General features: G+C 36.2%; 2 protein-coding genes across 2 annotated transcripts; both read left to right on the top strand.

The window, feature by feature from the left end:
* The first annotated feature begins 1,726 nt into the window (after positions 1-1,726).
* Positions 1,727-5,734, top strand: sdf4 (stromal cell derived factor 4). The gene is made up of 7 exons (XM_019088511.2): positions 1,727-2,067; positions 2,361-2,707; positions 3,160-3,296; positions 3,496-3,609; positions 3,707-3,865; positions 3,953-4,128; positions 4,231-5,734. The coding sequence occupies exons 2-7, from the start codon at positions 2,400-2,402 to the stop codon at positions 4,405-4,407; spliced, it is 1,071 nt and encodes a 356-aa protein (XP_018944056.1). The 5' UTR covers positions 1,727-2,067; positions 2,361-2,399; the 3' UTR covers positions 4,408-5,734.
* Positions 5,735-15,080: 9,346 nt separating this feature from the next.
* Positions 15,081-24,393, top strand: LOC109074649 (carboxy-terminal domain RNA polymerase II polypeptide A small phosphatase 2-like). The gene is made up of 7 exons (XM_042751540.1): positions 15,081-15,730; positions 19,971-20,122; positions 20,587-20,688; positions 20,902-20,958; positions 21,567-21,659; positions 21,822-22,007; positions 23,097-24,393. Exons 1-7 carry the CDS (start codon positions 15,670-15,672, stop codon positions 23,220-23,222), a joined length of 777 nt encoding a protein of 258 aa, XP_042607474.1. The 5' UTR covers positions 15,081-15,669; the 3' UTR covers positions 23,223-24,393.
* The last annotated feature ends 32 nt before the right edge of the window (positions 24,394-24,425 follow it).

The raw sequence follows: 24,425 nt of genomic DNA, 5'->3' as shown, positions 1-24,425 counted from the left end.
CTACTTTGCAGTAGCCCTGTACATGTGACATTTAGTCTCAGAGAACTCAGAAAAAACTGCTTTAAGGCACTAGAAAGTCATGTTTGACCAGCTGACTAGACATAATCTGGGTCTTTAAGAGAAGAGCTGAATGTTTATGTGAATTGATGTGGAGTCAATCACAAAACTGCAAATAAACATATAAATAGCTATGTCAGAAACATATTCCATAGTACAAACAATATTTTCCTACTATATACAACAACTTGCAAAACTGCAAAACATGGCATTAAGGGTAAGTGTCATTTTAGTGATCCTTATATTATTTCTTACAATATAACCACAATCTGTTCTTGTACTTAATCAATTATTGTTCATACTGTTACACATTAACGTAAAATGCATGAACCTATTAACCTAAGTGACAAATTACATTATGTAGATTTGTGTAACTTTGTACAGCACTGTCGCCCAGCAGAGCAACAATACTGAGAGATATCCTAATGCCTTGACGCTCTTCCCCCCTCTGGTGGCTGGAAATAAAGCTGCAGTAATCTGTCTTAATCTCTTAATTTAATATGAAAATGTGGTGTATATTAAATCAATATTCAAATTGCACTTCATTTTGTATTTTATTATATTTTATTGTTGATTTACTGTATTATAAAACAGTAAAACATAATTTAACATAACTGTTATCTATTTTAACATATTTTAAAATGTAATTTATTCCTGTGATGGCAAAGCTAAATTTTCAGCAGCCTCAGTCTTTAGTGTCACACGATCCTTCAGAAATCCTTCTAATATGCTGCTCAAGAAATATTTCTTATTATTATCAATGCTGTTTTTGCTGCTTAAATTTGTATGCAAATCATGATACGCTACTTAAACTTTACAAGTTTTGGGTAAGTACAATAGGAAAAAATATTGTTTGTACTATGGAATATGCTTCTAACACTCTCAGTATGTGTACATGCAGATGGAGGTATTTCATAGATTAATAATTTCATGTAAAGGCTCAGATCTTCTCTAAAAGAACCAGATCAGTCATCTGGTCAAATGTCACATTTACATCACATCACTCAGAAGCAGTCCTTTACCAGTTGTCTTTCTAAAATTGACATAATATTTCACAATATAATTTTTTTGTTTTATTGTGTTTTAGTCAAATGAAGGCATGCAGCCTTGGTGAGCATTCTAACTATTTCATCTATTGGTTAATTTTAACTATTCGTTCTTGTCCAGTTACAGAATATAAAAATGTAACAGTGTCCAAAACTGCATAAGCTGATATGCAGTGGGATTTAAATGACAGAAATGTACTATTGTCTACTAATCAACACACACCTTCCTGATTAACACCTATGCTGTAGGCCTTACTTGTTTAGATTTTGAAAAAATACAGTCATCTATTTTGATACACGATGTGGCTGCTTTATTTTTGTAGTTTGTTTTGATACATTTAAAACTAACGTATTAGGTGTACATAAAACTTCAAAACACCCCAAAAACCTAACCCAACCCTGAAACCGCGTATGTGTACGTATAACTGTTCAACATGCCCCAAGAACCTAATGTGAGTTTGACAGCATTCTTCAAAATCTAAACAAGTAAGGCCTACAGCATAGATGGTCAGAGGAAAAAAATATATATATATTATATGAAAGATAAACAGACATTTGTATCTGTATATTTCATAGGCCTTTGTTCTGCTGGTACAGTAGATGGCGATATGTGCGTTATCCCTAACCTCATGTTTCACAAGAAGAAGACACACGATCGTGACAACGTTGCAATGTTTCTTTCCTAAATGCCTTTCGGGTGTCAGTCTGTGTGAACTCTTGCGGTCAGCGGTCAGTTCTGTATGTGTTTACGTGTTATCTGAGTCCAGAGAGGGACGACGTCACTTTCAGAGCCATAAACCGCTCCAGTGACCAGCGTTTGTTCTCGAGTGGCGACGTGTACAGGAACTGCGCGATGAGCTGCACATAGACAGTCGCTCAAGGTGCTCTCAGTACAGCAGGCCACTGGCTCCTGTTCATTCATCTGATATTTAATTTTTTTGGAAAGGACCGTTCAAACGTACAGGTAGGTAGCTTGTTATTTATTTCTGTTCAAAAGTTGCATCTTTATTCGTTCAGACAGGTGTTGTCAAACATTATGTGCTGATTCATATTCAATAGTGAGTAATATTGAGCTATTAAAATGAATTGGTATAATTCTGTCAGTTTATCACGACCTAAAGTAGTCTTTGCGTTTGATCTCATTTGATTAAAAAAAGGTTTACTGTAAATAAATAATTTTTCAGTAACAAACTGCACAGTTTTATTTGAATATTTTTGAAGGTGGCTTTAAATGTGATTTTATTTTTCTTTTCATAGGGTTTCTACATCTGTTTGTGACGTTCTAGCAGTAAAACCATGTCTAACCAGAGAAGACCTCAGCCTGGCCGCCTGTGCGCCTCAATTTTGGCAGTATTTGTGATGCTGGCTTTGCATGTTCAGGCCAGGCCTGCAAATATATCGGCGTTAAAAGACAAACACCCCAACAGCAAAGAGGACAATGAGATCCTTCCCCCAGACCATCTGAACGGTGTGAAGATGGAAATGGACGGTCACCTCAATAAAGACTTTCATCAGGAGGTGTTTCTGGGGAAGGAGATGGAGGAGTTTGAGGAGGACTCGGAGCCCAGAAGGAACAGGAAGAAACTTATTGAAATCTTCACCAAGTATGTGTACAGCTGTGGAAACAGTGTGATTTTCCCATGATGTGCTTGGGTGTCATTCTAAAGGCATTTCTAGTTCAACCCAATGAACAGTGAGCAATTATAGTAAGCTGTGATGAAACAGAAGTAGTGACAAATCTTTTTTTCTGTATTGTGACATACATCTGGGCAAGCTTACAGTTAAAAGGAACAGGTTTTAAAAAGACAAAGTGGTTGAAGTCCTGCATACAACCTGGTGTCTTTGTCGGAAGATTGCCTTATGGTATTTTGATTAAATTACAAGCTAAAAAAAATTAAATAAATAAAAAATTTCCATTTCATGCTAACTTTAAAAACAATCAAGCATATGCATTAAGCAAACGTTCCATTACTTTAAACTGTTGATGCCAAAAATATCTTTGAAAAAACTGCACAGTTTTTAATAGTCTAATCAAACCTTTACTTTCTGTTTCTAGGGTGGATATTAATAAAGACAGGAGTGTCAGTGCTAAAGAAATGCAGCGCTGGATCATGGAGAAGACAGAAGAACATTTTCAGGAGGCCGTTAAAGAAAATAAACTCAGTTTTCGTGCCGTGGACCCTGATGGGGATGGTAAGTGGATGTTGTTATTTAGACCCATGCCATAATAAAATTATATGTCAAGTAGAGATATGTTGAATCATATTTTAGTTATAAATATGTCCTGTGTTCAAATGGTTCCTGTATATTGTTTTTGACATCTGCCATGATGATTTCATAACACTTAACAATGGTCTTGACTGCCAATTTCTCAAATTGCGCTCTCTCTCAGGACATGTAACTTGGGATGAATACCGTGTGAAGTTTTTGGCCAGTAAAGGTTTCAATGAAAAAGAAGTGGCTGAGAAGATCAAAAACAATGAAGAACTCAAAGTAGATGAAGAAAGTAAGTTTTAATGTAGAAGATGCATTTGTCAGATATGGTCTACTACTCCTAACAAAGCCATTTCTAACGATATGAATAAAATATGGCCTCACTACAGCTCAGGAGGTTCTGGAGAGCTTGAAGGATCGCTGGTTCCAAGCAGATAACCCTCCAGCTGACCAGCTGCTGAATGAAGAAGAGTTCCTCTCGTTCCTGCACCCGGAGCACAGCAGAGGCATGCTGAGATACATGGTCAAGGAGATCGTCCGAGATCTTGGTAATCTTAAATTTATGCCTAAGAAATGCCAACACAAATTCATTGTGATTCTTAATTATAAGCAAACCCTATATGTTTCCTAAACAGATCAAGATGGAGATGGAAAGTTGACTCTTGCTGAATTTATCTCCCTCCCCATGGGAACTGTGGAGAATCAGCAGGCACAAGATATCGATGACGACTGGGTTCGTGAAAGGAAGAAGGAGTTTGAAGAAGTCATTGACGCTAACCATGATATGATTGTAACCATGGAAGAGCTGGAGGTTGGTCCTCTTTTATCAGTGCTGTAAAATGATAATAACACTTTTATAGAATCTAATTTTAATGAATATCTGTCCCTTGCTGATATCCCATCTGTCCCACAGGAATACATGGACCCTATGAATGAGTACAACGCCCTGAATGAAGCTAAGCAGATGATTGCTGTGGCAGATGAGAACCAAAACCACAACCTGGAACTAGAGGAGATCCTTAAATACAGCGAGTACTTCACTGGCAGCAAACTCATGGACTATGCCCGTAACGTACATGAGGAGTTCTAAGACGTCTCCTCAGGTCTTTATGAATAAGAATAGCATGTATATATCCCTAAAGTGTCACAAGGATGGACTTTGCTTGCTTCCCAGACTGGGATCAACAAGTGCATTCGGACATGTTTGTATATGTACAAAACCTCAAGCCACAAAACCTTGTAATGTTGCAATGCGCAGATATAACATGTTATTAAGAGTTTGCCTTCATAATGTCATAGATTTCCATTTGAGCCCCTTAAAGTTCCATATAAATAATTTTAGACACTTTGTCACTTTCATCAGGTTTTTGAGTGCTGAGAAATGTCTGTATATGAGGAATTGGTGAGGGGAAAGATTGTTTTCCACATTAAGGTGAAATTTATTAAAATAATAATAATAGAGTAATGTAAATAATGTAGTTGTTTGGAGTGCCATAATATATAAATCTATTCACATTTTTGGTTGGTTGCTTTTGACAGGGTTTGAGCTTCCTGACGTGTTATTTCCAAAGATGACGAGCCAGCAAAAGGATTTAGGGTGGTAATTTTGTGAAAACTGTAACATATACTAACTAGACTATACATAGCACTTCTATTTGAGATCTCATCATTAAATCTAAAAATGCAGTGAAAAAGTCTTGTTTAGAAATCATATTAACAGAGTTCATAGGATAATTAATCCGTCCAGCTGTGACCTATTTGCACATTGAAGCATTTTTAAGAAGCCCATTATGTCATAATTGTATATAGCTTGCATAATATTATTATTTTATTACTTTTAAGAATTCAGTTCACCCTGTTACCTCAGCAGCCTCTTTTAGTCAAATGTTAGTTAGTATAATAGAGCATCTTACACTGAAGTTTCTCCATTGACATCTATATTGTAAAAAGTCATTAAAAGTGAGTTAATTTAAACATAAGAGAAATGCTTTGAGAGGAATTATATTATTAGGAACTATAATTTACCCTTTTTAAATTGCTATTAAAAATGGAAGGATCGATACGTGTATTTTCTGTATTTGAGAATAAAGTTTATTCAAATACACATTTGCCTCATGAAATTAGGCATGCAATTAGTCCTATTGACTGTGTATATAACTGAGCTCTAGTTTTGGTGGTGATCATTTTTAAGCATGCTTTGGTAATAGTTTAAGATATACATTTTATTTTATTTTGCTATATGAATTATTAATAACTGGCTTTTTGGATTAATATGTTTTGTTATTGAATTCTATTGTGTGTTTATTGGATGTTAAAATATGAGCTGCTGATGTGTTCAGAATTATCTTTGTTCATTGACTGATCATATATTACATTCATCCTGTGGAAATTAAAGTAACTGCTTAAAGTAAAAAGAAGACACTGAGTGCTGTTAAATGCTGTTTCATTATATTGAAATAATATAGTACACATAATATATGATACTGTTATTCTGCATTTATGCTATTCATAATCAATGCATGGTCTACATTACCTTTTAAATTACTCTAATTACTTTGATTAATGACGTTTTGAAGACTATTAACATTTAATCTTTCCTGAAATTTGAAACAGATTGTAGAAGTAACAATCAGGCTGTTTTTATTATTATTATTATTAATGAAAGTGCATGTCATTATGCATTCTCAGAATCAATTTTAGAGTAAATATTCTCCATAAAATTGGCATGTTAAGAACTAATTGGAAATTTGTTGTGTGATAACATTTTGCTGCTAAATTTGTTGTGTGATAACATTTTACCTCTTAGTTCAGTATACTTAAGTATTATTTTTGAAACCTTAAACCTTATTAACTGACTTGTATTTTACTTGTAGTTTCTGGGCTACAAATATACTTTTTACACCTTAACATTTTGCTTAGACATTACTGTTACATATTTATCATTATCTGGTGGATCATCTTGCTAAACAAACAGCAAAATCACACTCCTAGGAATTACACTCAGTCAATGAAAGTAAACTACGGTGTTTCACTCTTTACACTCCTTGTAAAGAGTTCCCTTTCAGTCGGTCACTGTTGATGTCTGGTCGGTGACCGACGAATTGGGATCTTGCTTCAAGAGACCAATCTACTTTCGAGTGTAACTAAATGAGCCAATGGACATGCGATGATTGCATCCAGCTACTGCTGATTACAGCATGAGCATAAAAAGGCAGCCGGTGCAATGCATACTGTACCAGCTTTTCGCTTCGGAGCCGAGAGACAACATCGTTCTGCTCCTACCAGTATCTTCTCTGTGTACGACGAGTTCAGCTCTTGGAAGCTTTTTGAGTTGGCGGACAGCACTTCAGCGTTGCTCGTTCCTGTGTCGAGTGGGTTGCGCACTTCAGACTGCACTACCTCCTTTCATGCTCTAAGCGGCCATCTCTCCTGTGCATCTCACCATGTAAAAGAGCATTTCCCTGAAAGAGCCAATTTCTCCAAAAGAGCTCACACGGGTGCGTCTTTGTAAAGATGACAGATCGTCTTTTTAAGGATGCCATTTCACCCATGCATTTCAGGATGTGGTCATTACCTGGCGCCGGCTGATGGTCACGATCGCTGCCTCACATGTCATGGCATTAAACACGCTGAGGTGGCGTTCGTGGAGGAGTCATGATCCCATTGCGGGAAGATGACCATCTCGGAACTGCGGACCAGGCTTTGTTACCTCCAGAGGTGTGGAGCTCCGTTGCCACTGCCGCGATCTAGTGTTCATCCTGGAGGCAGCCAGTCGAGCCACCAAAGGAACGCACTGGGCCCTCTTCAAAGAGTGTACCAGTGGTAACCTTTGGTGCTCCTCCTGAAGACCGGATGCTGATCACTGCATCGGAGGGAGAGCTCTCTAGAGAGGAAGATTTGGTTGCGCTGCCGCCCTCCGGGATCGGGACAATGCCTGAATCGGATCTGTCGGATAAACTTTCCCGGGCTGCCGAGAGGGTAGGACTTGAGTGGAAACCTCCACTGCATCCTGAGCCCTTGAGGTTGGATGATTGGTTTCTTGGGGTGGCTCGCTCTGGTTCTCTGGCACTCTACTAGGAGTGTTGCATCCTCCTGGGCGCTGGCTCGTGGCGCTTTGCTGACAGATATTTGTAGAGCTGCGGGCTCGGCGACCCCCAATACCTTTGCTAGATTCTATAGCCTTCGTGTGGAGCCGGTGTCCTCCTGTGTTCTCACCTCAAACGGGTAGAAGCACTGAGAGGCTAGTGTCAATGGTTAGTGTCGGCTTGCTAAAACCGCTCCAGAGAGTCTGTACTGTAGACCCTGTCTAACTCCTCCATCCTCTTGGCAGCCAGACGTGGAGGAACTTCAGGCCCTCACTCTATGAATCCGTGAGAACCGGTAGAGGGCTGGGTTCGTTATGTAGAGACCTAAGTGGATCCCATATGTGTAAAGTCCATGGTATAGCCTCAGAGCCCGTGTTTCCCCTGCAGACTTCTGCCATTTCCAAGAGGGTTACAATCACCTATAATCTTCCATATGCACCTAAATGGATGTTCATATGTGTATGCGATTCCAAAACCTCCTTCAGGGAAGGATGGGGCTTCCGCAACATTTTCCCAGTGTTATCCAATCTCACTGTGGGTAGTGCTACAGTGGGTAGAGCTACGATAATGGTGACTAGTCTTCTTGTTGCGAGCCCCAGCCTACACCAAAAAGTGCCACAGGTGGCTTGCACAGGGCACTGGAAGGGGCAGCATCCATGGCGCTTTGGTAGGGATCCTAATTCGTCAACGTGACGTCGAGAGTGACCGCTTGAAAGGGAACCTCTCGGTTACATATGTAACCCTCGTTCCCTGAAGGAGGGAACAGCACACAGCTGCTGTACAGCCGGATTCCCGGCTCAGCTCTGAAGCGACAACCTGGTATGAGTTGCACCGGCTGCCTTTTTATGCTCACACTGTGATCAGCGGCAGCTGGATGCAATCATCACATGCCAATGTCCATTGGCTCATTTAGTTACACTCAAAGTAGATTGGTCTCTCGAAGCGAGATCCCAATTCGTTGGTCACTGACGTGACGTCTCCATTTTCTTCTTCAGGAAACGAGGGGTACATATGTAACCAAGACAATATGATTTCATCAGTAAATTATATATTTTTTATACAATTTTGTAAGTACTTTAAAATGTAAAATGTTTTACTTTCACATAAATAGTTTTTTTTTTTTAACTACTTCATTTAAACAAATTTTCACACAGTCCATGATTTTTTTTTTAAACTACTGGTCCAAAGGTTGAACTGATAAAGATTTTTAAAATGTTTTTGAAGGAAGTCTCTTTGAGTAATATTAAACAGTAATATTATTAAATATTTTTACAATAAAAAAAACTATCTTCTATTTTTAATATATTGTAAAATATAATTTATTTCTGGGATTGCAAAGCTGAATTTTCAGCAGTCTTTGCAGTCTTCAGTGTCACATGATCTTTCAGAAATCATTCTAACATGCTGGTTTACTGCTCAAGACATTTCTTATTATTATCAATGTTTAAAATATTTGTAGTAAGAAATTAATACTTTTAACAAGAATGCATTACATTAATCATAAGTGACAGTAAAGACATTTATAATGTTACAAAAGATTTCAAATAAATGCAGTTCCTTTGAACTTCCTATTCATCAAAGAATCTTGAAAAAAAAAAAGTTTCCTCAAGAATATCAAGCAGCAAAAATGGTTTCCAAAACTGATAATAATAAGAGCCATTAACAGTAATTGATAATATCTGAGCACCAAATCAGAACATTGGAATGATTTATGAACGTGAACAGAATCATCTATATCACTCATTATATGGTCTTGCTCAGATATTAATTTGACAGTAGCTATTTTCTTGGTTGACATTTTTGTCTGGTTCAGTTCCTGTTTGGGAACATGCAAAGCAGATCACATCCTGGAGACTGTCAACAATTTTAGAGTTGATTTTGAATAGTTGATTAATACAATAAATGTAATTATTTTTTTCAGGATTCTTTGTGAAATAGAAAATAAACTGCATTTATTTTATTTTTATTTATTTATTTATTATTACTATACTTACCTCAAACTTTTTACTAGTATATCTAGTATAGAAACTAGTATAGAAATTCGTATCATTTTTGCATTATACTTCTGCAATTTTTTTACTTGCATTTGGCATTGTGTAACTGTGAATATCAATGGCTATTATTAAGATAATTTGATTGCTATGTTTTGAATTAAAACGCCCTTTAAATGACTAAATATACATATTAAAAACAAATAAAACTGCTCATAGAACTACTTTGTAAATCTTTACACAATAAATTGGCTATTTTTCACTTTTTCCTTTTTTCAGTTTTTAGTGTAACCACAAGGAGGCAGTAAAACGTCAAAATTCATAGACTGCTGGTATGAGCAAGATATGTGCCTCTGAACTCTAAGACCCTAATAAATATTTCTACGTTCTTTACACATATGCCTTGCAAAATCCAGTTTACCTCCAGCTATTATTTGTGTTCACTTTCAAATGTATGAACAGCAGCAATAATTTTTGCAAGCTTGACACATGCATGTCACTTTCACACTCAATGCAACTAATGAGCATCCAGCTGGCAGTATTTAAATTATTAAATGAAGTAAGAGTTTTTTTTTTTTTTTTGTCCAATACATAAAACCGTCCCAAATGCTGAAGTTCTAGCAGAGCCCTACTATAGGGTGTGGCATTGTGTAAAGAGCAGACAGACGGGTTTCAAGTATGGTGGTGGTAGAGAGAGAGGCTTTTTTTCACTGCTAAAGACTGTTATGTAAGGAGGCAGAGTCTTCCCACCTCCCCTCTCTGTTTTTGTTTTTCTCAATGAGCCAGGCTCTCCCTGACGCAGGCCCCTGCGCCTGTCCACTAGGCCCCTTTCCTGGAAACAGAGCCTGGCAGGGGCCACTCAGGGGCAGGTTGGGGTGGGGGGTGGGGGGGGTGGGGGGTTGTGGGAGGGGGTCTCCTTCCCCTTCCTGCAAATCACATGGCTCCAGACTTGAGTCAGAAACCTCAGATTTGGTCAATCTGGGCACAGCTCTTGTTGGGTCACTGAGTGCATGGACCATAAGTCACTGAGGGTGGGGGACTCTAGGCAGGATTAAGTAGTTTATATCCTGTTCACTGATTACTGATATGTACAAAGAGCCTGAAGACTGAATGAATCCTCAAGATATCTCAGCAGGATTTCAGCACTGAAAAATCCAACGTTCATATGTTACGATTCGATAGACTGGTTTACGTGCATCTTTTAAAAAAAATATTTTATTTACAATTATTATATTTAATGCAAGAGAAGTGTTATTATATTTACTTGTATTATTAGTTCTTTATATTATTATACTAAAACAAATTTAATATAAAACTTCAATTGTTTTAAATAATTAAAATTTTGTAATTTTTTTGAAAAAGGTCTCTTATGCTCACCAAGGCTGCATTAATTTGGTCAAAAATACAGTAAAAACAGTAATAATGTGAACTATTATTACAATTTTAAACAACTGTTTCCTATTTTAATATAGTTTAAACTGTCATTTATTCCTGGGAAAGCTGAATTTCCCCATTACTCCAGTATTCAGTGTCACATGACCCTTCAGAAATGATTAAGTGCTCAGTTATTAAATGTTCTGCTTATTATTAATGTTAAAAAAAAAAAAAATCTATAATATTTTTGTGGAACCCATGACACATTTGTTTCAGAATTCTTTGTAAAATAGGAAGTAAACTGCATTTATTTATTTATTATTATTACTATACTTTTGACTAGTATATCATGGCTTTTTTCAGCATTTATAATAATAAGAAATGTTTCTTGAGCATCAAATCAACATATTAGAATGATTACTGAAGGATCATGTGACACTAAAGACTAGAGTAATGGCTGCTGAAAATCATTTTCATCATCAAAAGTACATTTTTAAATATATATATATATAGACAGTATTTTAGATCAAATAAATGCATAAGAAACTTCTTTCAAAAACATTTCAAAAAATGACTGCCAGCTTTTGAATGGTAGCGTATAAACTGAAAGCTTCAGGGCCCGTATTCATGAAAAAATTTTGTGCAAGTGCAATTCTTAGGAAATTCTTAGAAATGTGAGTGTTTCCACCTGAAATTAAAGAAAAGATCCTAGTAAAGAAAAAAGTAATTCAGAACCCTTAAAAGAGGTTTTAAGGACCAAAATTTAGGAGTACGGACGAGGACTTTTAAGAGGCTTTAGAGTTTCTTTAGCAGTGGAGAAAATGGACGAAACATGAAGAGGAAGAAATGTGTTGCACAATTCATGACAGTGAGTTAATAAGACGCAACACATTAGATCATGCAAGGATCATTTTTGTGACCGATCTTATTAGAGACACGCTAACATCTCCAACATGGAAAATGGAAGTAATCACTACATTAACTACATTAACATATTTGGCAACTGGATAAATGAAACTATGCAGCAGTGATGATTTAGGTCGGTCACAACCTTCTATAAGCAAGTGATCACACAAACCTTATTGTGTCGCTGTTCATTTCCTATCAAATACATTAGATACAACATTTACAGCACGGTAAATAAAAAATAAAGAATATATACACATATATATGTGTGTGTGTGTGTGTGTGAGAGAGAGAGAGAGAGAGTGTATGGTAAAACAGGAAAAAGTTACACCTGTAATTTCAAAGTAAAGGCTTATAATAGTCCCTACACTTAAAAGTGGTCTTTTATTTCCAATCAACCAATCACAATCTTCAAAAGACTGTGTCATACCTAGCAACGGAGTCAGCCCCGCCCCCTCACTAAGATAAAAGTTTTTGTCTTTTCCTTGCTCAGAGTTGCACACAGATTGGTCCTGAGTCACTCTTAAGATAAGACTCCTACATAGAAATTAAGCTAAATTAGTAGCTTACTTAGAGGAATCTTAAAAACTTTAAGAATACGGGCCCTGATCAGTATGTTGAAGAGCTTGACAGTTTTCTTGTTTGCTTGTCTAAAAATGTACACCACAGATGCTTGAGTTTTAAGGAACAGGTTCTAATTTCGCTCCCTCCTTTTCAAGGCACCAATCCAGAATTGTAACCTTATAAAAACACAGCAATTAGGTTGCCCTTTTGGGTTAGGGAAGGTTTTAGGATTACGATTTGGGTTTAATGAACTTTTTGGAGGCATGTACAACTCCACGATGGTATCTACAGATTCACAAAGGGGATCTACCTGGCTCAAGAAGATATTTGAGAGGAAATTTGTTAAAGTAATTGTCCACCCAAAAAAGTTCAGTTTGCTTAAAATGTACTCACCCTCAGTCCATCCAAGATGTAGACAAATTTGTTTCTTCATTGGAACAGATTTGGAAAAAAATTAGCATTACATCACTTACTCATCAATGGATACTCTGCAGTGAATGGGTGCCATCAAAATGAGAGTTCAAACAGCTAATTAAAAACACCACAATAATATTAATCCACACTACCTTTTAACTTTAAACCAAATATGTGTCAATAACCCATTATAATGCTTGATCCAGTGTAAACAATGCTTGACCTGTGTCTATTTCTTTCCTGATTATCAGCTGTTTGGTCTCTTATTCTGACGGCACCCATTCACTGCAGAGCATCCATTGGTGAGCAAGTGACGTAATGTTAAAGTTCTCCAAATTTGTTCAGAAGAAGAAACAAACTCATCTACATCTCGGATGACCTGACGGTGAGTACATTTTCAACAAACTTTTATATTTTTGGGTGAACTAGAGTCTTTGAACACACTTTTGCTCTTTATGTATTGTTGTACAGAAATTAAATGGGTAATGGAAATATATTAATGTTTTTTTCTTGTGAAAACAAATTACACAAAGGACAAAAAAACATTTAATCATTAGAATTTAATTGTGAAAAGCCTCAATGCTTTTTATGATTACTTGACTTACTTTGCTGTAACTATTATTGCTTGCTTCTTTGCTGTAACTATTATTTCAATATTAAATAATTTTACAGAAAGCTCTCAACTCAACAAGATAAAGCATCATTAATGTCTTTTTATCTCTTCAGTTTTGACCTCTATGGAATGTTTAGTCAAAAGTACAAACAATGGGCACTGTATACAACAAGGAAGAGGTGTTAAAGCTTCTGTAACAAAAGCTTTGGTAACACTTTGGTTTATAGGGACCAGTTCTTACTATTAACTTATTAGCATGCTTATTGGCTTGTATACTAACATATTGGCTGTTTATTAGTACCCATACCTAAACTTAACTCAGCAATAACTATTAATAAAAATAAGCAGCAAATAAGGATTTTAAGTAAAAGTCGTAGTTAATACGTTATATGACAATGAGTTCCCAAACTAAAGTGTGACCAAAGATTTCTTTTACACTGGGCTGAAAATTGTAGTTATATAAAATAGCTAATTTTGTTGCTATTTATGAAGCAAAATGTATTATTTTACCACAAAAGCATATTTTAATGTTTTATCATCTTTTTTAATGTTTGAAATAGTATGGTTTTATATTATAATGCATTGTAAACAAAATGGCTTTTTTGTGATTCCATGCCTTCCGCTGCAGAGTTGTGAAAAAAAAGAAAAAAAAAAAAGCAGAACATGTTTTGGAGCTCTCCCGCTTACACTTATTTTTGTCACATATCTGACATCTGCACAACTTCCACATTTCTAAAACTAGGAATGTAAACAGTGGTACCATTCTTGTTTATGTCTGGGTTTTGTGGTATAGAATTGGTCCCATTTGGGAATAGTCAGAAATAGATCTCCTACATAGGAGTTCTGGGTAGTACTCAGACCTCAGACTCATAAAAACTATGCCTGCTATCCTTTTATCACTTACATTTACAATTCCTATGATTAAAAAAAAATGTATAGAAACACAGAATATAGGAAAAATAGAATGAAGGAGCACAGCTTTCATTTCTCATTGTTTGCAAATAAATTGGATGCTATACAATAATTCATTAAATCATTAAATTAACACTTCCTTGGTTTGCGAAAGGCATTATACTGGGCAATTAAGCTTTCATAATTCAGAAATTATGCATATATATTTCTTCACACAGCTGTCCAATGCAGTTTTACAATGATGCTTTTTCTGACCAACTGTTTCATTTCATGACATAAAATATTAGCAAAGCAAACAAGCTCTTATAACATGGTTTGTGACTTTGATTATTTTGTTAATTTTTAATTATGTTAAAGTTTAATGACCTAACTAATTAATTGATTTTAGTTCTGATGTTGGAATTTACATTACACTTGCATTAATTTGAGCAAATAAAATACAACATTTAGCACTTAATAAATATACATAAACGACTTTGAATAATAATTTAATAACTTGATTGTGCTCTAGTTTATTTATTTGTTAATGAACACAATAAGATACCAATGTATGAATCACTGTCTTATAATTTTGGACTTTTTTATGTTTTAAAAAATCCCCTTTTTTTGCAAAAAAAAAACCTTTTAGAAGAATAACAAAAAAAAAAATAATATGAAAAATAGTTATGAATCATTAAAAAAACCCGAGATTTTTTTCAGATATTACCCGTTCAATCCCATTACTTATTTCCTTTGCAATTTCCTAATTATCAAATTAGCATTCCGCCACTGCAATTTCGATTAAGTGTGACCGCTTCTGACTACTGATTTGCGACAAAACCAGCACTGGAATCTTTTCAGCGTGGAGTGTGCAGAACAGAAGAATGCTTCAACTACTCCCACTTCCTGGAGATCCAATCCGAAACGACCAGCTGTTTCAAGGCGCCCCTGCGAGTCCGTCCAAAGCAAAACAATACGCGGAAAAACATAAAAACCGTCAATAATCGACTAGTTTCGCGTCTTATCTTCTGAAATTTTACTTCTGATCGAATTGGTCGTGTCTTTTAAAAAAATACTATTTTGGATACAGCCCAGCTACGGGGTTGTTTATCTGTAGTAAGGGGAACTTGAAACCGTCCTTGCCCCATGTCCTCGGTTGTTTTTCTTCTTTCGCCTGGATTCTCCATGTTGTTGGAGAAAAAGTGAGGGCTTTACTTAGACTAGAGGGGGCTATGGATAAATATACAAGCGATAACGTAAACCGAGACGCGAAGCCTAGAAAATAGCAGATAAGAGAAAACAAAACAAAGTGTCATGCCCCTCCCATGTGGAAGAGAATAGAAGGCGGGAATAAATAAATATCAAAATATTTTGTCGCCGTAGGTTTGAGATATTTTTGCGCGAACGGAAATTATTCATTTCAAGCCTCGCTAGCTTTTAATGCCACTAAATGCGGGCCGACTGTGTGTCGCTGGAAAAGGTTGGTTGGACGTTGAGGGCTGCGCGTTTGTTAGATGGAAAGTTCTATCATCACTCAAGTGCAGAGAGAGGATTCTCGGTTGTCTTCGAAAACAGGTAGGCAACGCACTGTCACATGCTAACGGTGCTGTTTCAGCGCTGTCAACACTTTCTGCTCACATATTCTCCGCGTTATCGCGTCGCGTTGTTCGATGCGCGATTCTAGCGTGTTCGACGCTCGCGCTGTGACAGTTATTTGTCATATCGAGCGGACTGACATGTCACAGTCGCGAGCGGAATTCGTTAAGTTCAAACCGTTGGAATTTAACGAATTCCGCTCCGTACGGCGAAAGGTAAATCCGCTCAGAATTGTATATGGATAAATAATAAAGAGATATACATGTGTAACTTATTTTACCATGTACATGCTTTGCTGTTGCAGTAAGGCATTGCTGAATGTTTACGTAATGTTTTTAGAAAAAAAAAATTAGACGACGTGTAGAAAACGTTGACATGTTTTTCTCTCTGTAATATGTTTTTTTTTCTTCTTCTTCTTTTTATCTGGTCTCCTTAGTGTATAAGAAAGTATGTATTTTATTTATGTATTATTTATTTCATTATTTATTTTTCGTTCACGCAGTAGATGATTGGACATTGTTTTAAACATATAACGTTAACCAATCGTGGTGCATGTTGTTTCCTCTTTTGTTGTTTCGTCGTTTGGTTAATGGACAAGTTCATTTGAGTGACATGTTGTTTTAACCTAAGATTGTGTTGCAGACACATTTTCTGTTTACGTTAATCGACTCACCCACACTAGCACACCTCACACTCCTACCGAAGTAAAACCACAAAATATCGAGTTGAAATGTCGAAAAACATCGGCCTAATGGAGAGCGCAAGGTGCCGCGCTGGAATGCACAACACACCCCTCAGCACACGCCCTCCATCTGCCGCGCGACGCTGCGAGGATTACACGCGTAAACCTTAACGGTTAATGAAGGCCTTATCTAGACGTTTAACGAGTAAAGGCCACAGTGTTTTGCGGAAAATAACATAGTAACCATTTTGTAACCCCTTACTTACTAACTGGTGGGCGAGTCTATCTGCTCACTGTTCTGACGCGCGGTTCGTGCCAGTGTTTATCGCGAGTCTTGTAAATATGCGCAGAGCTGTACGTGCACTTATTACAGATCTGACGCAAAAACGATTAAAAAAAAACACCGGTCGTTCTACTATGACTGTACTTCACTGATGTCAATTAGGTTATTATTTCAGATGTTTACGATCTCTGGATTAGTGAATTACGACAGCCATAATGTTGGGAACACAGCCAAGCCAAGTCTGCACAGTTTCCTTGAAGACCCCTTGAACTCAGTTTGTACTCGCTGGCATGAAGTGTGCAGTGTGACTTTTTTGTTTGTGGCTATAACAGCAAAGACTCTCAGAAATGATGGTGTATGTGAGACAATAATATTAAAAGGTTAAATCAGTTTACCAGTATAGTTTAAAACATATGTGCCATTTAGCTTCTGAGACGTAAACTTTGTGTTTATGATGGTTTGAAAATCATTTTATACCATTTTATGGAAATATTCAGACTCAGCAACTCTGAAACTATCAAGTGGTGTAACCAAAGCACCGAAATAGTTTCTTTTCACGTAGCATGTGAGTGTACTCAATTCAAAAACATTTTCAAAGATATTTTCAAGGTAAAAATATAATGAATTTCGAGTCATAAATATAAAAAAAATGCTTTAAAAGGTCAAAAATATGTAAATATAAAAATACATATATAATGTCATTTTTAAACAAATTAAATGGCTATAATTCACACTTGTCAGGGTCTAAAAGGGTCCTCTGTTTCGTGACATGACAACAAAATGGCTTCCTGCTTGTTGTTATGCCACATTGACTTTGATTTGTCTGTCAGCAGTTTTTCAAATATTATTATTAAGAAACAATAATATATATTAATATCATGTTATTACTTTTACCACCAATTCTTTTTTCAAGAATTTAATCCTTTTAATGAAATTATTTTCTTTTTTACAACGCTTTGTAGACATTGTTTTATCTTAACCTTTACAATAAAATGTCAAAATCATTTTAATTCAGCATCTGAGAATATTATAGAAGCCGTATTCAAGTCGGTTCTGTATGAACTGCATTTCTTAAAGTGTTTTTGAATAATTTTAATAGATCTGTACAAGTCACGTCATTGACCCCTAAACCAGATACCAAATGCTAAGAATATATTCAACAACTGATAATGAGGCTGATATGTAGAGATAAAGGTGACGATATAAAGCCAATATATACAGGAGAGAATGCAAATTAATGATAGCAAGTGAGACATACAGAAAAATTAAAATAAATAATAAATAAAACATATTAAAATTAATAATAACACAGTATAATAAAAAAAATATCAGGCGTGTTGATCACTATTAAGTCACTATGCATGTGCTTCAAGAGGTCAGTGAATTTTCATTCTAAGAATTTTTTATTATTATTAATTAGATACACAATTTTGATTTACTTGAATGCATTAGAATTGTTTTTAGATTAGTGCTCAGACAGCAATCTGAATGCCTGAAAAATAGCTTCCATATGTATTGAGAACACGATATGTGTAAAACTGGTTTGATCAAATCTAAGACATTTCGTCTAAGAAAACATTGCTTCTGTTATGCCAGTGTTTTCTGATCTTCACCTATTAGATGCATGCAACACAACTGAGAAAAATAAAAAATAATAATAATTCTCAGTAACTTTGTCCACTGGTCTAATTACAAATGTCAAGACCTTAGACTCCAGTTACACACGATCCCTTGAAACTCAAATCTGTGCTTGCCATTTAATTCACCTTGGAGACCTTTATTATCTAGGAAAATAGATGACAGTTCACTGAGGATGAAATTAGGAGTTTCTTTTATTCAGCAGTTAAACTGTTTTTTTTCTTTTTTTTTTCTTCTTCAGTAAATTGATTAAAAAGCACACACAATCTCATTAGATTAGGTCTGAGCAGGAGTGGACTAATAGCTAGAAACCCTGACCACTTAAAAGCTTCTAGCAGAACCTTTGACGGTCCTTAACAAAACACCCTTTCCAGTCCGCTCTAAATGCTCGGCAGTATCGCTCCATCCTCATGTGAAAAATGTTTCCAAGAAAGTGCGTTTGGATTCATGGATACATTTTCCTTGGACTCCATTTCCTGAGTCTTTTTGTTAAGCGGGGCGTTATCAGCGAGTGTACAGATGGGCAAATACAGCACAGAGTAAATGATGACGAAGGAGGCCATTTTCTCTCATCCTCCCTCTGCTGTACATGCTGCTCGTATGTTACGTAAGATGATTCCTATAGCTACATAAGCTTCCATAGGGAACGAGAGGGGGAAAAGGTGCCTGGATCAGCCCCTGCTCATCATCACGGTCAATTCCTTTAGCTGAGAGAAAAAAATTCATTAGTAGTACTGAAGTTACATCACCATAGCAATAAAAAAAAAAAACTGATTCTAATCATTGCATGGCGCACTTTCATGTTGCAAGAGCTTTTGTGTCCATTTTCTTTCTTCATGGTAATCTCAACAGGCATGTCTGAACAAAATCATGTTTCACTTACATGCAGATATTTGCAAGCAAAAGTATGCAGAAGCCCCCTAAATATGCAAGGAGCCCCTCGGTAATGCACAACAAAGCCCGCTGCAGATGTCGTGTTACAAAACATTGCTCTTATTTCTGTGGCTACAAGACTTCTAGGTCTTGTTTCTGCCAGACTCTCCTGTGATGAAATGGCAGGAGCCGTGTGTGAGTGCGTTAGAGTGTGTGTGTATGTTTTGCTCCAAAGGTACAGCTGAAATGTGTGGGCTTTCCCGCCCTCTGAGATTATATAACATATACCAGCCGTGGCCAGCAGTCTCATTTAAAACAGATTTTCTGTTTCTTTGCTACGTGTGCCATCTCTGGAGAGGGGTGGCTGAGCATTTGGTCATTTTGATGTTGATAGGCGCCGTATTTACTGACGAAAACATACATTTCATTCCAGTGCTCTGAATTATTTAAGAGCTCTGTCAAGGCTCAGTGGTGCATTTGATGCAAATGTATCTAGCTGACTGTTCCTGAAGTTTCTATTTGTCATCTATTAGACAAAAGTGGTTTACTGAAAATATTTATTAACATTTACTAACGTGCTCTGGGAGGGGTTTGACAGTAGCACTTAGTGGGATTCAAGTGGGATTGTTTATAAACCACACAACATGAGCCTTTTAAAATGCTGTTTATGCAATACAATTATCAGCGGGACTAATATATGCAAATTATACATTTGAATAAATTGTTTTATTGTGTTCAAACAGATCAGGTGAATAAAAGCTCGCCTCAGAAACCTGGGAGTAGGAATATCTTCAAAAAGCTCATCTGTTGCCTTCGAGCTCAAGATGCCCAACTGCCAACATCACCTACCCATGATGCCTTGCTAGCACCTGAGGACAATGGGACCATTGCCAAAGTATTATAGTAAACATTAATCAACACTGTGTCACTTTTTGTTGTAGTTTATTTTGTATCATTGAAACATGAAACAAATAAAGAAAGAAACATTTGAAGGATTAACTAGAAGTAATTGCCAATCGCTAAATTGTCATTTCGCAAAAAAAAAAGTAAATCAACAACAGTACATTGTCAAATTGTTTTATTAAAAAAAATATTACGTAAAATTATATATATATAAATATATATATATATATATATATATATATTAGCAATTTTAATATTAAGTGTGTGTGTGGCTACAGAAATACTAAATATTTAATATAAAATGATTATAATTATGTATTATAATCTGGATGTGTAAAATGAAATGTATTGTTTGTTCAGACAATGAAGGGGCAATTTTTTTTGGTTGTTTGACTGAGTTAAAAGCCCACATGATTAGGAAATAAAAAATACTGATCTGTTACGTCTTATCTGCAGATACCAGGAGAGTGTCTACTGCCAGCAGTGACCTCTCAGGACCAGGGGAAGATCTGTGTGGTCATAGATCTGGATGAAACACTGGTGCATAGCTCCTTTAAGGTACACCCAGGTTATTAACACTGATAGATATTGTAAATTTGTCATTTTAAGGAGCATCATACTGTGTAACTAAGAATAGGTGCATATATGAAATATTAGCTGTACAGTAATTATTGCATGTAAACAACAATTATTTGCATGCAAACAACTGCGTTAATAGCAGTTTATCACTCCACTGGTGTTTTTAACCGTATCCACATTGTGTTTTTGTAGCCAATAAGCAATGCAGATTTCATTGTGCCTGTGGAGATTGAGGGGACCACACACCAGGTGAGATCTGATAAATGTTTGTGTATGTGAGAAACAGCAGTAATCCCCTTCCAGTGCACACTGACTTGAATTATGCAGGACTTGGGCCTGAGGAGAGAGTGGAGATGTTAATGTAGTATATTTAAAAGTGAATGATGAGCGCCATCTGCTGGACTGATGTGAAAACAATGAAGGCATCACAGCGCACAATCACAAGATTGCCCATTAATTCATTTATTTTACTCAAAAAAAAGAAAAAAGATTTATAACGAGGAGATTGAATTTGCATTAAAAGCAGTACAGCCAGAATATTTTTTTAAATAGTTTTTATAACGAGGAGATTGAATTTGCATTAAAACATTTATGGTTCTCGTCAACTTTTCACAGAAAATCTGCATTTGGCCTCTGCCTGGTTCAAGTAATCCAGGATAGGTTTGTTCCCACTAGTACGGCCTATTCTTGATTACTTGTTTCAGGAGGAGGCTACGAGCGACAGCAATAGATGGATCTACAGAACATTTTAGGATTCATTTTATTTACAGAATGTTACAACTCTAAAACCTCTACATCTGAATGGTGAATTAAAATCATTAGTCACATAAACAACAACGAACCCATTTGTGTTTTAGGTGTATGTGTTGAAGAGGCCATACGTGGATGAGTTCCTCCAGAGGATGGGAGAACTGTTTGAATGTGTTCTGTTCACAGCCAGCCTTGCTAAGGTATTCAGACATTTATCACAATTCATTAGGAGTTTCGGGAAATAGAAATTCCTCACTAGTGCTGGTCAGTTATTAGTGTTATAGAGCTATGTTCCTGTAGTCTTCTCCAGTAACAAAGTGTCCTTAACTCATCCCTCCTTTCCTCATTCATGGCTGTGTTAGTATGCAGACCCTGTGACTGACCTGCTGGATCAGTGTGGTGTGTTCCGCACACGCCTCTTCCGTGAATCTTGCGTCTTCTATCAAGGCTGCTATGTTAAAGACCTGAGTCGCCTCGGCCGTGAGCTCCACAAAACCCTGATCCTGGACAACTCCCCTGCCTCCTACATATTCCACCCCGAGAATGCTGTGGGTTTCACTGTCCTGCCGCTATTTAGCTTTTTTCTTAAAGCCTGCCTTCTAGATTCTCCCTCCTGCCATTTAAAGGGTTATATCACACACAAAAAAAAAAATTTTATTTAGAGCCAAGTTACACCAAACCCCAAACCTGTAAGACCTCTGTTCATCTTTGGAACACAAATTTTTGATGAAATCCGAGTGCTTTCTGACCCTTTATCAGTTGCATTGATGTCCATGCAGAGTTCTTGCATTTCATCAAAAACATCTTAAATTGTGTTTCGAAGATGAACAAAGGTCTTATGGGTTTGGAACGACATGAAGGTGAGTAAATAATGACAGAATTTTTTTGGGGGTGGGGGGGGGGGTGAACTATACCTCCAATAACTGCCACAGTCACAGTCATTGCCAAGTTGACATTATTGAACATAAATACTAGCACAATCATAAACATCTTATACTGACATTCAGAAGTTTCACAGTCATTGCCACGTTGACATTATTGAACATAAATACCAGCACGAGCATAAACAACTCCAAAAAAACAAAAACAAATTAGTTGACATTATTGAACATAAATACTAGCACAATCATAAACATCTTTTTCAAAAAATAAAGTCAAATAAATAAATTATTCCAAATTTTTGAATGCTAATGTATTATTATATGTTAAATAGAAAAAAATATTTTTTATAAGTAGTTTATCAAATATCATGTGTATATTAACAAATGTTTAAAAGCTGAACATTTGAAATTATATCTACAAATTTTACGTCTTTGAATAAAATTATATTTTGAATATTTTCATTACAGACTATTGGACCCTACAGTATATATGTAACAAATTATTGATATACCACCATCCAAAATGATCTTCATGGTTTTAAAATTCATAAATCCAGTAGATTTAAATGATCCCAAAATGTGGCGTATAATAATCTCTGTGCCTTTAAGTTCACTGCTCTGTGTGTGTGCACTTCGGATGGGTTAAATGCAGAGCACGAATTCTGAGTATGGGTCACCATAAAGTGACAGTTCAACCGCAAGTGAAAATTACACTTTTAAAGTAGTGGCGTATAATAATCTCTGTGCCTTTAACAGGTTCCTGTACTGTCCTGGTTTGATGATTCAGAGGACAATGAGCTGCTTCACCTCATCCCAGTATTTGAAGAGTTAAGTCAGGCTGATGATGTCTACTGCAGACTCGAACAACTCAGGGCTCCATAATCCCTACACCACCAGACCAGGACAAACCTCCATGTTGTGTAGCACTGACTGCCAATCACACGCGAGCGGCTCATATGACATGAGACTCCGCCTTCTGACCTGAAAACAAACACGAAAGCTCATAATTCTGCTTAAGGTTTGAAAACAGATAGAACAGAAGCCAGCTTTGTCTCTGAGCTTGAGTTCTGCAATAACAATTTACAGATTTTATATTCCTTTTTTACTTTTCTATTTTTTGTTATCAGCATTTTTTTACATTTAAAATGACATTATTTGGGAGATTAAAACAGTTCAGAAAGCAGGTCATCCGTAATCTGCAATTGTGTTATACAGCTCAACAAATAACAAAGCACAATACACTTTCAGGCCAGTCTTTCTATGCAAAGTCATACCTGAACTCAACCATTTTAATCTTCAACATTCATATTCATACTTTAAAGAAAAACTAGTGTTTCTTATGTATTCCACAGGAATACACATCGTCTTATCCAACATGCTATGCATACTTTTTCCATAAATGCAAATGTGACACCAAGCACCCATTCGTCCTTGTTTCTGATCAGTCTTATTACTTCACACAAGGCCTTGTTTAAGCTGCAATTTTTTACTGTTGCTGAGGTGCGTTAAAATGCCATTACTTAAAAAAAAATACCTGTTTTTAACACAGTTTTATTTGAATTACAACTACATGCTTATCTTGACACTTCCTGTATTCAGTCTTAAAGTGGCCTTATGTCTGCTTCAAGTGTACATGATGGGGTTTTATGATACGCGAGGTGCAGAATTAACATCACAGAATGAACCAAAGAGATTTATCTTGTTCAGTAATTGTCTTTCTCTCTGCTGTATTTATGCAGACAATTACTTGTACTGTCATCTATGTGTATATTTGGTTGAACTTGAATTGTCCATCTTTGTATGATACTCTGTCGACAAGGACCACACGCTCCACCTCTGTACTTTATCTTATTTAAACATGATCATGTTTTTTATATTATAAGTTGTTTTTACTGTAGCACAAATATTCAAAATGGCCGTTTTATAAAAAAAAAAAAAAAAAAAGGGCAGATTGTTGTCTTTAAAAAAAAAAAAAAAAAAAACCTGATAAGATCTGTGTTGCTACGTTTTTGACTTTTGTATTTGCAACAATAAATTTTTCTGTGGAACATTATGTAAATATCACCTGCTTTTGTCTTATTGAGC

Source organism: Cyprinus carpio, chromosome B23, assembly GCF_018340385.1.
Source record: "Cyprinus carpio isolate SPL01 chromosome B23, ASM1834038v1, whole genome shotgun sequence".
Classification (NCBI taxonomy): domain Eukaryota; kingdom Metazoa; phylum Chordata; class Actinopteri; order Cypriniformes; family Cyprinidae; genus Cyprinus; species Cyprinus carpio.
Note: the sequence above shows the minus strand (reverse complement) of the source record. Positions and strands in the feature narration are given on the sequence as shown.

Excerpts from the sequence above, each read along its gene's own strand:
- sdf4 (XM_019088511.2), top strand. The coding sequence starts at position 2,400 with ATGTCTAACCAGAGAAGACCTCAGCCTGGCCGCCTGTGCGCCTCAATT. Across the intron at positions 2,708-3,159 it reads CTTATTGAAATCTTCACCAA|GGTGGATATTAATAAAGACA; the intron begins GTATGTGTACAG and ends TTCTGTTTCTAG. Across the intron at positions 3,866-3,952 it reads GGAGATCGTCCGAGATCTTG|ATCAAGATGGAGATGGAAAG; the intron begins GTAATCTTAAAT and ends TTTCCTAAACAG.
- LOC109074649 (XM_042751540.1), top strand. The coding sequence starts at position 15,670 with ATGGAAAGTTCTATCATCACTCAAGTGCAGAGAGAGGATTCTCGGTTG. Across the intron at positions 20,123-20,586 it reads ACAATGGGACCATTGCCAAA|ATACCAGGAGAGTGTCTACT; the intron begins GTATTATAGTAA and ends TCTTATCTGCAG. Across the intron at positions 20,689-20,901 it reads TGGTGCATAGCTCCTTTAAG|CCAATAAGCAATGCAGATTT; the intron begins GTACACCCAGGT and ends GTGTTTTTGTAG.